Source organism: Mustelus asterias, chromosome 7 (assembly GCF_964213995.1).
Source record: "Mustelus asterias chromosome 7, sMusAst1.hap1.1, whole genome shotgun sequence".
Classification (NCBI taxonomy): domain Eukaryota; kingdom Metazoa; phylum Chordata; class Chondrichthyes; order Carcharhiniformes; family Triakidae; genus Mustelus; species Mustelus asterias.
Window position 1 is genome coordinate 42740489 of NC_135807.1, and position 14048 is coordinate 42754536.

Here is a 14048-nt window from a genome sequence, read left to right on the forward strand (position 1 = left end):
ACAGATACTGTATCCTATAACCCTGTAAAGGCTTCAGCAATTATAACTCAGCAAATGAGCTGTATTTGAACTTCTGGACATAAGGATGAATCCTAGTTAATTATACAACTCCTGACATTTCCCCTTTTAGGGGTGGCATGGTGGCACAGTGGTTAGCATTGCTGCCTCACAGCACCAGGAACCCAGGTTCAATTCCGACCTAGGATCATTGTCTGTGCTCCGGTTTCCTCCCACAGTCCAAAGATGTGCAGGTTAGGTGAATTGGCCATGATAAATTGCCCCTTAGTGTCAGGGGGATTAGCAGGGTAAATATGTGGGGTTACAGGGATGGGGCCTGGGTGGGATTATTGTCGGTGCAGGCTCGACGGGCTGAATGGCCTCCTTCTGCACTGTAGAGATTCTATGATTCTGGGTCTGCAGACAGAATTGGTGAATGAGATTTAGTTACAACCTAAAACACATTGTAGCAACTTTAAGGTAAGTATTGATACACAGTCATTTTCAGTTTCTCTCCAGACAGCCTGTCCCAGTGCTCTAACTTTCTGAAATTGATTACTGTGTAGCAGATTTGCAACCAATCAATTCATTCATATTCAGCAAATGATGAATTGGGAATCTTTTTGCACACTTGCACTGCTGCAGCTTCACCACATGGTGGAATCAAACGTCTTTAAGAGATCATTAAAGATTTGTTGAAGAAGCAATGTTTTTTTAAAAGTTTATTTACTGTTATCACAAGTAAGCTTACATTAACACTGCAATGAAGTTACTGTGAAAATCCCCTAGTCGCCACTCTCCAGCGCCTGTTCGGGTACACCGAGGGAGAATTTAGCATGGCCAATGCACCTAACCAGCATGTCTTTCAGACTGCGAGGAAACCGGAGCACCCGAAGGAAACCCATGCAGACGCGGGGGGGAATGTGCAGACTCCGTACAGACAGTGACCCAAGCTGGGAATCGAACCCAGGTCCCCGGTGTTGTGAGGCAGCAGTGCTAACCACTGTGCTACCATGCCCACTCCCCCTTAGTTTATTTTAAAATGCCACTCACAAATATTATCTCCTCTTCTCCCCCCAAAAAAAAACTCAAGACCGGGGATATATAGTTTTACAGGTACCAGCATAAACAACTCTGAAGAAGAGTCACACGGACTCAAAACGTTAACTCTATTTTCTCTCTGGGTTTTTCCAGCATTTTCTGTTTTTATTTCAGACTTCCAGAATCTGCAGAATTTTGCTTTTATTTTAGGGCATAAACAGTTATTGTTCATGTGCGAGTCCACAGAGTGAATGGCAGCCACTCATTTGACTGTGGTGTACGTGTGGTAGAGAGTGTTTGTAACGGGCATTGCAATAGGCCTGTTCTTGCCCACTTTACCTATTTTCCAGTGTGAGTCCCTAGACAGCAATCAGCTCAGCAGCATTATTTTTGACTGATTTTACTCAAGTCCACCTTTTCTTCTCTGCGAAATCACATGTGTAAGAATAGGAGACGGGGTTACACCAAGACGCACCTTCATCTCCATCATTCGCAGAAACCGTGATGACAACAAACCCTACGTCCTTGTCCTCATCTACGCTTATCGTATAGGTTTCCTGTGGGAAGACTGGTGCATTGTCATTCACATCACTGACAAAAATCCTCACATATGCTGTGTCTGTGAACAGAAAAAGAAAGGAACACTCACTTTTAAAGGGTTAATACAGTGCAAAGTGGAAACATAGAAATATCACGTTAATACATCACCACGTGTCAACGTGTGGCCCTAACAAAATTTGAATTCTGAATTAATTCACTGGCACGAACAAATTAGAAGCCTGTATTAAAGCAAATTACTGCGGACGCTGGAATCTGAAACCAAAATAGAAAACGCTGGAAAATCTCAGCAGGTCTGGCAGCATCTGTAAGCAGATAAAAGAGCTGACTTTTCAAGTCCAGATGACCCTTCGTCAAAGCTGGTTTCAGATTCCAGAATCTGCACTAATTTGCTATTATTCATTTTTGGAGTTTTATTGTTAGGATCTGTTTGATTTTTAAAAGAATTATTTGCAATTAAAATTTGTTTTATGCTGGTTTGCAAATATCCTGGTGTGGGATGGACGGCCTGAGAGCTCTTCGCTTCTTTCTTGAAAAGAGGCCTGAACAGTTCCCATCCAACACCACTCTCCTCCGCCTGGCTGAACTCATTCTATCTCTCAACAACTTTTCCTTTAACTCATCCCACTTTCTCCAAATCAAAGGAGTAGCCCCATGGGTCCTAGCTACGCTTGTCTTTTTATGGGGTATGTGGAACATTCCTTGTTCCGGGCCTACCCAGGTCCCCTCCCACAACTCGTTTACCGGTACATCGATGACTATTTTGGTGCCGCTTCATGCCCACATCCAGACCTCAAAAAACTCATCAACATTGCTTCTAGTTGCTACCCCTCCATCGCCTTCACCTGGTCCATCTCAGACAATTCCCTTCCCTCCTTTGACTTTTCTGTCTCCATTTCTGGCAATAGACTATCTACCAATATCCATTACAAGCCCACTGACTCCCACAGCTATCTGGACTGCAGCTGTTCACACCCTACATCCTGTAAGGACTCCATTCTTTTCTGTCAGCTCCTTCGCCTCCGTCGCATTTGTTCCGATGATGCCACTTTCCAAAGTGGTGTTTCTAATATGTGCTCCTTTTTCCATCTACAGTTGTCGACACGACCCTCAACAGCGCGCAGTCCATCTCCCGTGCCACGGCCCTCATCCTCTCTACTCCCTCCCAGAACAAGGATAAGCGTAGATGAGGACAAGGACGTAGGGTTTTTTGTCATCACGGTTCCTGCGAATGATGGAAATGAAGGTGTGTCTTGGTGTACCCCCCTTGTTCTCACATTTCACCCCACCAGCCTCTGCATGCAAAGCATAATCCTCCGCCATTTTCGCCAACTCCAGCTTGATGCCACCACCAAACACATTTTCCCTTTATTCCCTCTGGCAGCACTCCACAAAGACCATTCTCTCCGGGATAACCTCGTCCACTCCTCCACTATACCCAACACCATTCCCGTCATTCATGGCACCTTCCCTTGCAATCGCAGAAGGTGTAACACCTGTTCCTTTGCCTCTTCTATGTTCACCATCCAAGGTCCAAAACATTCATTCCAGGTTAAGCAGTGTTTCTCTTGCACCTCTTTCAATTTGGTCTATTGCTTTCACTGCTCCCAATGTGGTCTCCTCTATATCAGAGAGACCAAACGTAGACTGGGTGATCGCTTTGCTGAGCACCTTCGGTCTGTGCGCAATCAGGACCCTGACCTTCCTGTTGCTTGCCATTTTAACACATGATCCTGCTCCCATGCCCACATGTCTGTCCTTGGCCTGCTGCAATGTTCCAGTGAAGCTCAACGCAAACTGGAGGAACAGCGTCTCATCTTCCGGCTCGGCACTTTACAGCCTTCCGGTCTCAACATCAAACTCAACAACTTCTGATGATTTGCTCTACCCCACCTTGACCCCTTTGTTTTCATTCTATTTAATTTTTTACTGTCCTCTACCTTTTATTTCTTTATGGTCTTTCTTCATTTTTCTTCCCCCCACCCCCACTCTTTCCCCCTACTTTATCCCCTTCCCTTACCTTTTCTCTCCCTTTGCTTCGCCTTTTTAACATTTTATTTCTGTCCAATCCATTCCCTCCCCCCCACCCCACCCCGCAACATCTTCATCTGTCACAACTTACCCTCTCATTTTAGCTTCTCTGCCGTTTGGCCATTCACACCCTTTATTCTCTCTGTGGACCATTAGCAGTCTTTTCCCCTGGTTTCTGTGGCTATGACTCATCTTTCATTCCCTCACCCTGCAGTATAAATATCTCCCACTTTCTCTGCCTTTTAGCTTTGACAAAGGGTCGTCTGGACTCGAAACGCCAGCTCTTTTCTCTCCTTACAGATGCTGCCAGACCTGCTGAGATTTTCCAGCATTTTCTCCAGAAGCCTGTATTGTTGCAGGGCAGTGTTGAAGAATGCTTTCAATGCCTAGCAGGCTGTATTTGCTGCCTCGATGTTTCTGCCTGGTACAGCCTGGCAGATCAGTTCTTCAAGGTTCAGCTCTGCTACTGTGATAATTGAGCAGAACTATGGCCTGGAGCAAAGAAAGTCATAAGGAGTGAAGCAAATTGCTCAGAGCAAAGGAGGTCACATGAAATGAATGAGACCTCAGAATAGAAAACAAATGAATTTTCAAAATTACTTGCTGATATTATGTTATTCTGTTGCACAATTTGAAACTAATCTTAGCCAATTAAGGGTCCAAACAATATATATGCTTAAACGTGGGCAAACACACCCACTTTTATTATCATTTTGCTTGGAGAGATGATAACTCTTGGGGTCTATACCTGTATTGGGCTGACCATGCATGCCAGGCCTAGCAGACTCAGAGTTGTCTTGGGACTGGACCTCTATCAAGTAGGAGCCTTTCACCTCTCTGTCGAAGGATGTCTGTGTGAATATTACTCCTGTTTCGAAATCAATGCTGAAGTAATGGTAGTCCCCACTCAGGTCCTTCACTATAGCATAATTAATCTGTGATTGGAAGCAAAAATAAAAAAAGCAAGTGAATTCTCAACTTTGATGGAGACCATTCTATCCTGTGTGGTTTCGATTTCCACTTATCACTTATCACGGAATATGGGTTGTTTCAAAATAAATTCAAATCCATTCAAATGAAAATCTGAAGCAACATAATGACGCGTATCTTATCACATTCTGTAATTTACTTTGCATTAACGTACCTACACTAGTAGTTATTACCTCCAGAACTCACTGTGACAACTAAAGTACTCAATTATTTGTCGGAAGAATATGGTCTGTAGTACACTACAGGAAAGAAATATGTCAAGGCAATATTCTTATAACCTCATACCATCAAACTTACCAACTTGATTTGATATCACTTTGTTCAGAAATTAGGTACAGCCAGTGTACGATATGGGGCTGTAGGTTAGCAATGTTTTTACTCTAGCAGTTCACCGTGAAATAAGACACCTGAAATCTGTGTGGACTGATGGAATAAAAGTCATTGCTCTCTGTCAACTGTGAAGATATGACACGAAATGAAATTAAAGCACATTAAGCTAGGGTATTGCATGTAAATCCACCAGACCAAGCTATTGGGAAAGAGCAAGGCAGTGGAATTAATTTTGGATTGTTCTAACATAGAGTCAGCACAGACAAATTAAGCCAAATCGTATTCCTACTGTACTATGAATTTCTATAGCTCAAAATACGGCCAAAATGTTGGCCTACACACCCTCAATGTCAGATCATCTCCAACCCTACTTCTAAACTTGAAAATCAATGTAGTTATGGCCGACTATCTATCTTACATTTAGGTCAAGCATACATTTTTGAAAGTTGCACATAAAAGTTCCCTGCTCATTAACAATGAGTCGCTGATGAAGCTGAGCTGGGACTCTACCAGATGCTCATGAGGAGGGCTTTCCTCTTCACAGCATCAGCTCATAGGTGAGCACTGCAGTGTGTTTGCAAGAAAATGAGTGTACGTTTCAGGCCATAACTGACTGTTACTGTCCCTGCAAAGGTGCAAGCATTTGGCTGTGTTGTAGCCATGGATTTCCCTGCAGAAAGATGGTACAGTTTAGCATCAACCTCACTGAGAATCCAGAGATTGAGAAAGCAGGATTGTATCGTCATTCCCAGATAGATTTTCCAAAGTCTGCAGGGGGTAGCCCTGCAGGTGTACCAAACGGACAAGGTGGCCTCATGGTCACCTTTAAAAGCTTAAAGTTTGTTTATTAGTGTCACAAGTAGGCTTACATTAACACTACAATGAAGTTACTTTGCAAATCCCCTAGTCGCCACACTCCAGTGACTGTTCAGGTACACTGAGGGAGAATTTAACATGGCCAATCCACCTAACCAGCACAGTCTTTTGGACTGTGGGAGGAAACCGGAGCACCCGGAGGAAACCCACGTAGACACAGGGAGAACATGCAGACTCTGCACAGACAGTGACCTAAGCAGGGATCGAACCTAGATCCCATGGCGCCGAGAGGTAGCAGTGCTAACTACTGTGCCACCGTGTTTTCTTCCATACAGCACAATGTGAAACATACATAGAAAATAGAAGCAGGAGTAGGCCATTCGGCCCTTCGAGCCTGCTCTGCCATTCATTATGATCATAGCTGATCATCAAATTCAATATCCTGATCCTGCCTTCCCCCCATATCCCTTGACCTCTTTAGCCCTCAAGAGCTATATCTAATTTATTCTTGAAAATAGAAACATAATATGTCGTGATACTAAAGAAGCTTTCCAACACGTGGGTTTTTTAGTCAGTTTCTCATTTTGATATATTTGGAGTTCACCCTCAGTTGTCACCTTTCAGACGAGGAATCCCAGTGTCTGGAGAAGTGGATTATTCCACCTCACTTCACAGGTTTGAGAGTCCAGGGTTCGGTGGGAGGCCACAGAGGACATGTCCCTGTCATAGAAACATAGAAGAGCAGGAGGAGGCCATTCGGCCCTTCGAGCCTGCTCCGCCATTCATCACAATCATGGCTGATTGTCCAACTCAATGGCCTAATCTTGCTTTCTCCTCATAACCTTTGACCCCATTCGCCACAAGTGCCATGTCCAGCCACCTCTTGAAAACATTCAATGTTTTGGCATCAGCTACTACCTGTGGTCATGAATTCCACAGGCTCACCACTCTTTGGGTGAGGAAATGTCTCCTCATCTCTAATTGGATCCTCAGACTGTGATCCCTGGTCCTGGACTCCCCCACCATTGAGAACATCCTCCCTGCATCTACCCTGTATAATCCTGTTAAAATTTTATAAGTCTCTATGAGATCCCCCCTCATTTGTCTGAATTCCAGCAAAAACAATCCTGATGGCAGCCCGATCTTCCTGCCATCCCTCTTGTTCCTCGCAATATGCCAGCCTGAAGAATTCCTAATGACAAGGTCTCTGGTGCTAATTAAGGAAGTTTGGAGAAAACAAATCAACAGCAGCTGGCATGATGGCCAACTCTAGCTCCTATTTAGACTCAGCAGCCTTTCTTCTAGGGAATGCTACAGACCGGATAACTATGAGATGGAAAATGGAGTGAGTTCCTGCTCCCTTTTCCATTGGCCAATGGAGGTCCTCCTGCTTTGGGGAGCAGTTTCTGCTGCCTACCCCCAGGCTGGGTCCTAGAAGATAGAGAAAGACCCTAAATATCAACAATCCGGTTAAATTGAGTTCTACCAGATTTCCTGACCCTGCCACCATGTTGGCACCTCAATCTAGGAAGGTAAGAAGGTAAAATGCAGGATTCTTTAGTTTTTTGTTTTGTATCTCATCTTGTGTTGGACTCAACATCCAACATACCACAACATTCTGTGACCAGGATGAGACATCTTCATCCCAGAAATCTAGCCTTAATTCAATCCTACACCTCCACCTCCCAACTCTCTCAACAGGCTAGTTCACATTTCTGTGTGACTGTCACTAACCACGCTGATGTTATCTGCAAGGGCACCTCAACGTGAAACATCAGTTCGCGGTGGTGCATATTATAGTTTTCTTTATAGTGTGAGGAGCCACATGAAACCACCTATGAGAATAAGCAGCACTGTCATAGTGTATCAATTACTAAAGGCTATTTATTAAATGAAAGGAAAGACAAATACACACAAACAGGACTATAAATCTATAAGACACATAAACATCAGAGTAGTTTTATCTAGAAATTACCCCTTGTTGAAAGCTATACCCCCGATACCTGAACTCAGTAAGACTTCTGCATTCCACAAACAATATCTACCTGAAACAAACCTATAAATTAAATCCAGCTTATAGTTACTACATAATACCAGGAGGATGATTCACTCTAGGAAGCATCTTTGGTTCAATGCAGATGGATAAACAGCCTTTACGAAGGTTTTTGCATTAACTTAGGTGTAAAGACCGTTAAAGGACCTCTGCTATTAGCTGGCTTGCTATTTGTTGGCCTTTCCATGCGATGTTAACATGGCCTCCAGCAAGATATTAAACTGGCCTGTCTATTTCTATAGGAGTTGATGATTATACCCCTTGGCTCTCTTTGATTCTGCTCATCATATACTGGGCTGTCTGTCTCTTCTACATTCCTGACTGTCAATTATTAGCATCTGTATGCCTCCCCTGATCTCTCAGTCACTTTGGTAAACTGTTTCCTGATGATCGGGCCACTTATATCAGACCTTTCCTAGATACCTGCTAATCTCATTACTGGGAAAAGGACACATCTCATCTGCTCCTTTGAATGTGGGCTATTGCTGTCACCAGGTATATTCTCTCTTGTTGCTAGGTAGGTGACATCCCATCATTCCCTTTGTTAATTCTGGGTCTTGTTGTTACCAGGTAAATTCATGACATTGGCTTCCATAAATTTACATCAAATAGCATTGAGCTAAAGGCTGCAATCATCCTGGCATGTAAGACAAATATTAATGTAATACAAAATCAACATCTATATACCCGAGTTTAAGTTTAGTTTATTGCCTTTAATTAGCTGACAAGTACTCATGAATTGGTTACAAGTATTGTTTCTGAAAGCCTTCCCTATAAAATAGGGATGGGGGGGAAGGCGAGATCAGGCTATTGAGTTGAATGGTCAGCCATGATCATAATGAATAGCAGAGCAGGCTCAAAGGGCCGATTGGCCTCCTCCTGCACCTATATTTATGTTTCTATGTACAGCAGGGTTCTTACTGCTTATTAACAGTTGAAAGCAAGGCTTAGGCTCAATTAGGATTTACTGCAGGGATGCGCAGATTAGGTTAAATGTTTATTTTTACAATGACGTTTTGTACAGTGGCACCCGAATCATATAAAACATGTGCAGCTAGAGGTGTTACAGACCAGTGAATACACCGTGCTAGCTTCCTTCCCACATCCGGGATATAGTTCAGACATTTGTTTAATAACATTTGCAATCATTGCAGCAGCTCTCAGCAGACTGCCTACAACACAACAACACATATGACTTGGTGTGTTACATGTTGTAATTGTTACTTTTTCTGTCAGATAATGTCTATCGTGTTATGTTCATTTTCAGCATTGTGAAATGGCTTGGATGGTTAAAAATGTCATAGGTTTAAAAAGTAAAAGTTTGTACAATAGAAGAGGCAACAGATGTTAAGTTTTAACATTGAGAAGTTTCAAGAAATGAAGACTTTTTAAAAATGTCAAAAACTTGGACCTCTGCAGAGGAGCTGTTCTTCTCTGGTAATAGACCTTGAAGGTTGCAACCACCTCTTGATCCACAGGCTGAGAAATGGAGGTGGGATTAGGTGACAGGAAGACCACCTTGACACTGTGGTCATCAAACCCGTATGATGGCCAGGAGCATGGTCCAGAAGGATCAATGCTCTGTTGGCAAGATTATTTCCTGAACAATGATCCTTGACAGCTGGACAGAAGTCAAACGTAAACAATCTGCCAAAATTGCCTGGGTTATCCATGCTTTTTTTGTTTGCCCTCCACACAATGGGCAGCTTTTTTGTTTGAATAACGATTCACTGCCCTGGGTGTTTGGGAATGGCGCCCAAGCACGGGCTTCACTTTAAAAATCACCTGCTGCGTTTCCAACAAGCAGCAATGCCAGATGATCCTTTGCTGCTTTAGAGTCTGGCATACTCTTCTTTTCTTGAAATGTCTGTCTTGAAAGACATCTGTTTCCGGAATAAACCAGGCTCATCAACAATAACCACTTGCTGAGGAGTGCATCCACCGTCCTCAATGATTTAAATTAATACTTCAATGAAGGATTCAGCTGCTTTATCATTGGCAGTGCCAAATTCCCCACTTACAATATTATGCAAGTTTGCTCCTTTTTTATGCCTTGCAAGCCCCACGTGATTAGCATTAAATGGTTCTTTTGTTTGAACGTTCATCAAAGTTTTTCTTGAGATTGTGATCCAAGCTCCAAGGCCAGGGTTTTATGGTCCCGCCATGGTGTGGATGCAGCAGGCCATTTAAATAGTCATTTACTTTGGCGGGATTGTAATATCCCAGTAGGCTGGGGGGGGGGGGGGGAATTCTGGCCCGACCCTTTATTCGGTAAGCATTAAACTGAAAGGCATGCTTGCTGAGTTTGATGTTCACTCGAAATAGTTCACAATTTCTCCATGTCCACCATAATTCCACTCTGATTATTTCTACTTCTTTTATCAGCAGCCAAAGAAGATATTAGTTCACCAAACTATATTACTTTCTCAACTGTAATAATTCTCCTCCCCATTGTTGCTGACAAGTCAAGAGCTCTAGCGAAATCTGTTGCATGTGCAGTGGGAAGGGAGACGCTTGGGGCAGGCGATGGTTCAACCCAGCCCAGCGTCCTTGACACACACAAGTTCCTGCCTTCACCTGAGCCTAAACGAAGGCCCATGTGATTAACATTCCTCTTTTATTTTGTGTATTATTAATTTCAGAGAGCTTTAGAATATCTAATTTCACTTGAAGTGCAACCTGTTCTGCTGTCTTTTCTCAGGAGAATCATAGAATCATAGAAACCCTACAGTGCAGAAAGAGGCCATTTGGCCCATCGAGTCTGCACCGACCACAATCCCACCCAGGCCCTACCCCCATATCCCTACATATTTACCCACTAATCTCTTTAACCTACACATCTCAGGACACTAAGGGGCAATTTTAGCACAGCCAATCAACCTAACCCGCACATCTTTGGACTGTGGGAGGAAACTGGAGCACCCGGAGGAAACCCACGCAGACACAAGGAGAATGTGCAAACTCCACACAGACAGTGACCCAAGCCGGGAATCGAACCCAGGTCCCTGGAGCTGTGAAGCAGCAGTGCTAACCACTGTGCTACCATGCCGAAGAGAAAACTCTTCACAATCACTATGAATCAGTACAAATGAATTTTATGGGTGAAATCAGTGAATAATAGCACAACAATTCAAGTCAATGAAGATGGCGATGGGAGGAAACCCCAGTTTTGAATGGTTTACAAAATGGTGCAGAGCACACTCCACCCATCTATACTATACAAGGTTGTGAGTGTTTCTCAGCAGTCAAAGGACAGCGAGAGGCCTCTACTGTATAACCTGGACCCTGAAGAAATAAATATCTTGGCTGCTTCCTGAAACTGATTCTTCTCAAGCCCCCCAAGTTTGCCTGTTCACCACTTCACCCGAGACCTGGCTCTCACACCCTAAGCATGGAAGTTCTGTAGGAATCCCTGCAGGGGGCAAACCTTGTGGGGGCGGGGGTGGGGGGAGCATGGTGTTCATTGTGGAAAGGGGGCCTTTAAGTGGGGGGGGGGGGGGGTGCTCCACCGTTCCTGCTCGAGGCTCTAGCAGAATGACTTGTTAGACTTTCCCCTGCTCCTGAACTCCCATCAGCCTGAAAATTGTGGCTGGACGGGAAGCAGTCCATGCCGAATTAAGAGCTTCAATTGGAGCAAGGGAAGGCTGTCTGCCCTAGGCCCAACCCTCTTAAAAATTGTGGGAAGACTGCTGAGGGATTTTTCGGGTGCCCCAACCTGCAAAGCTGCCAAATCGGAACCGTAACATTCTGCCCAAGGAGTCTAATGATATTTAAGTTATTCAGCAAAAACGTATTTACAACCTCACATTAGCTTTGCATCCTGGGCATGGATTACCCAAGTCCATGAATATGAATTATGTGAAGAATGTGGTTATCCAACATTTTTCCAAAAATTAAATGAATGAGCCTAATATAGAGATACTTGTGGAGAATAACAGTATGCACAATGCGATCCCTGACCTTTCCATGGTGTCCTGAATCCAGATCAGTCGCCGATACCTGCACAACTGACATTCCGACTGCAGCGCCTTCAGGAACCGTAGCCTCATAAGTGGATGAGGTAAAGAAAGGAACATTATCGTTCACATCTGAAATAAAATAACCAAAATGATCCAAGAGCATGGCATAGCACAACAAGAGAAGCACAGTTAATGGGTCAACGTTGTCATTGACATTGTTGTATTTCTTTTTTTTAAATTAATTTGTGGGACATGGGTGTCACTGGCCAGCATTTATTGCTCATCCTTAGTTGCCCTTGAGAAGCTGCCTTCTTGAATCGCTGCAGTCCATGTGCTGTGGGTTGACCCACAATGCCATTAGGAAGGGAATTCCAGGATCTTAACCCAGCGACTGCGAAGGAATGGCGATATATTTCCAAGTCAGGATGGTGAGTGGCTTGGAGGGGAACTTGCATGTGGTGATGTTCCCATGTATCTGCTGCCCTTGCCCTTCAAGATGGAAGTGGTCATGGGTTTGGACCCATTTACATAAGTGATCATTTTTCAAGGAATCATCCAGTACAGGCTGCAGAATGAGCTTAGAAACATCATTTCAAAAAAAAAGTACAAATCAAGTAACAAACATTTTACCGATTTGCAATAGTTTTCTTCCAGGATTTTTCTGGAAACTACAGAAGCCGCATTGAAGTACCTCAGCAAGAGAGGGGAACCTCCTGAGATTCCCAAAACATGAGTGGATTGACAGGGATGCAGTATTTAAGTTTCGGGTATCTTGAACTTACCAGTCACATTGACAAAGATGGTGCTGAAGGAGGCTAATGGGACCGCAGCCACGTTCTGAGCTCTGACTCTAAGTGTGAAAAACTTTGTCCCCTCAAAATCCAGCGGTTCTGCCACTAAAATGGAGGCAGATCCATCTGCACGATTTGGTTTCAAGTAAAATCGGACTGGCATGTTTGTTTCTGGAACCTGACCTTCTTCTAGGTTGTATGTAACTCTTGGATCCCCAAGGGGAGATGTTGCCTTGATAGTCTAAAATCACAAAAGTAAAAACTTAACATTAAACTAATAACTAATAATCACTGAACAGTCCACAGCAGTCTTACATACATCACTTTGAATAAACTGAAATACATGCAATATCAACATTCCTAAAGCTAATTTGTTTTGAGGGTAAGAGGGAGGAAAGGTGAAAGGTAATGTTATATTTTCTTGTCATCCTCTTTATGTATCTCCGTGGAGCTAAGTGCACTTTCTCTGCTGAGTTGGAAGACAGGTAGTTTGCTCTTAATCCCTTTTCAATGATACTCTGTAACCAACTGCTGTTGAATGTGAGTACAGTGGGCAGCCACTCATCCCTTTCCTCTGGACAAGGACCCGGTCTCTGTCTAATCTGTTTCTGACATATAGGCCAGAATTGTTCCAGTCAGATAGCAGTGGGTTCCAGTCAGGGCATGCTGGGAAAATCCTGTAAAATGACACCGGGTGAGGATCCCAACATCATCCTGCTCATTTTCTGCTTTCCCCAGGATGGGTTCTGTGCTCTACACATGAGCAATTGGGGTGATTAAATAGCTAATTAAGTGCCTTTTTAACTATTAATTCCTTGTTTCCCCACAGTGCACGTCTTCCACCATGGGTGGAATTTTCTGGCCGCGCGTGCCCCAAAACCGGAAATTCCCGCCTGAGCTCAATGGATCTTTAAAATGGTCCATCGAATTCCCTGTCTCGCCCGCTATGATTCTCACGGCGGGCCGAATAGGAAATTTCCTGCCCCTGTGTCTGCACCTCACGAGTAAGCTAGTGGATTTTGCTACCAAATAAACCTGTTGGACTTTAACCTGGTGTTGTGAGACTTCTTACTGTGCTTACCCCAGTCCAACGCCGGCATCTCCACATCCTCACTAGTATAACCAGAGGAGGAACTTTATTTGTATTCATTCAGGGGATGTGGGTATCACCGACAAGGCCAACATTTGCTGCCCATCCCTAGCTGACCCTTGAGAGGCTGGTGGTGAACTGCTTCTTTGAACTGCTGCAGTCCATGTGGTGTAGGTACACCCATAGTGCTGTGAAGGAGGAAATTCCAGGGCAGGATTCTCTGGCCTTCCCTCAACATTTTTCTTGGTGTAGGGTCAGCGTGCTGTTCGCTGGTGGCGGAATCATCTGGTCCTGCCACTGTCAATGGGAATTCTCATTGAAGCCACCCCACACCACTGGGAAACCCACAGCAGCAGGTGTGTTGCCAGTGGGATCAGAGAATCCCGCCAGTG

General features: G+C 44.1%; 1 protein-coding gene across 1 annotated transcript in view; it reads right to left on the minus strand.

Moving 5' to 3' along the window:
- Window positions 1-14048, minus strand: part of LOC144496048 (neural-cadherin) — a 275008-nt gene that overhangs the window by 62495 nt on the left and 198465 nt on the right. The window contains exons 13-16 of the mRNA XM_078216999.1: window positions 12558-12807; window positions 11777-11904; window positions 4376-4562; window positions 1514-1657 (exon numbers count right to left, since the gene is read on the minus strand). Coding sequence (XP_078073125.1) covers window positions 1514-1657; window positions 4376-4562; window positions 11777-11904; window positions 12558-12807 — 709 coding nt within the window. The remainder of the gene's footprint in view (window positions 1-1513; window positions 1658-4375; window positions 4563-11776; window positions 11905-12557; window positions 12808-14048) is intronic.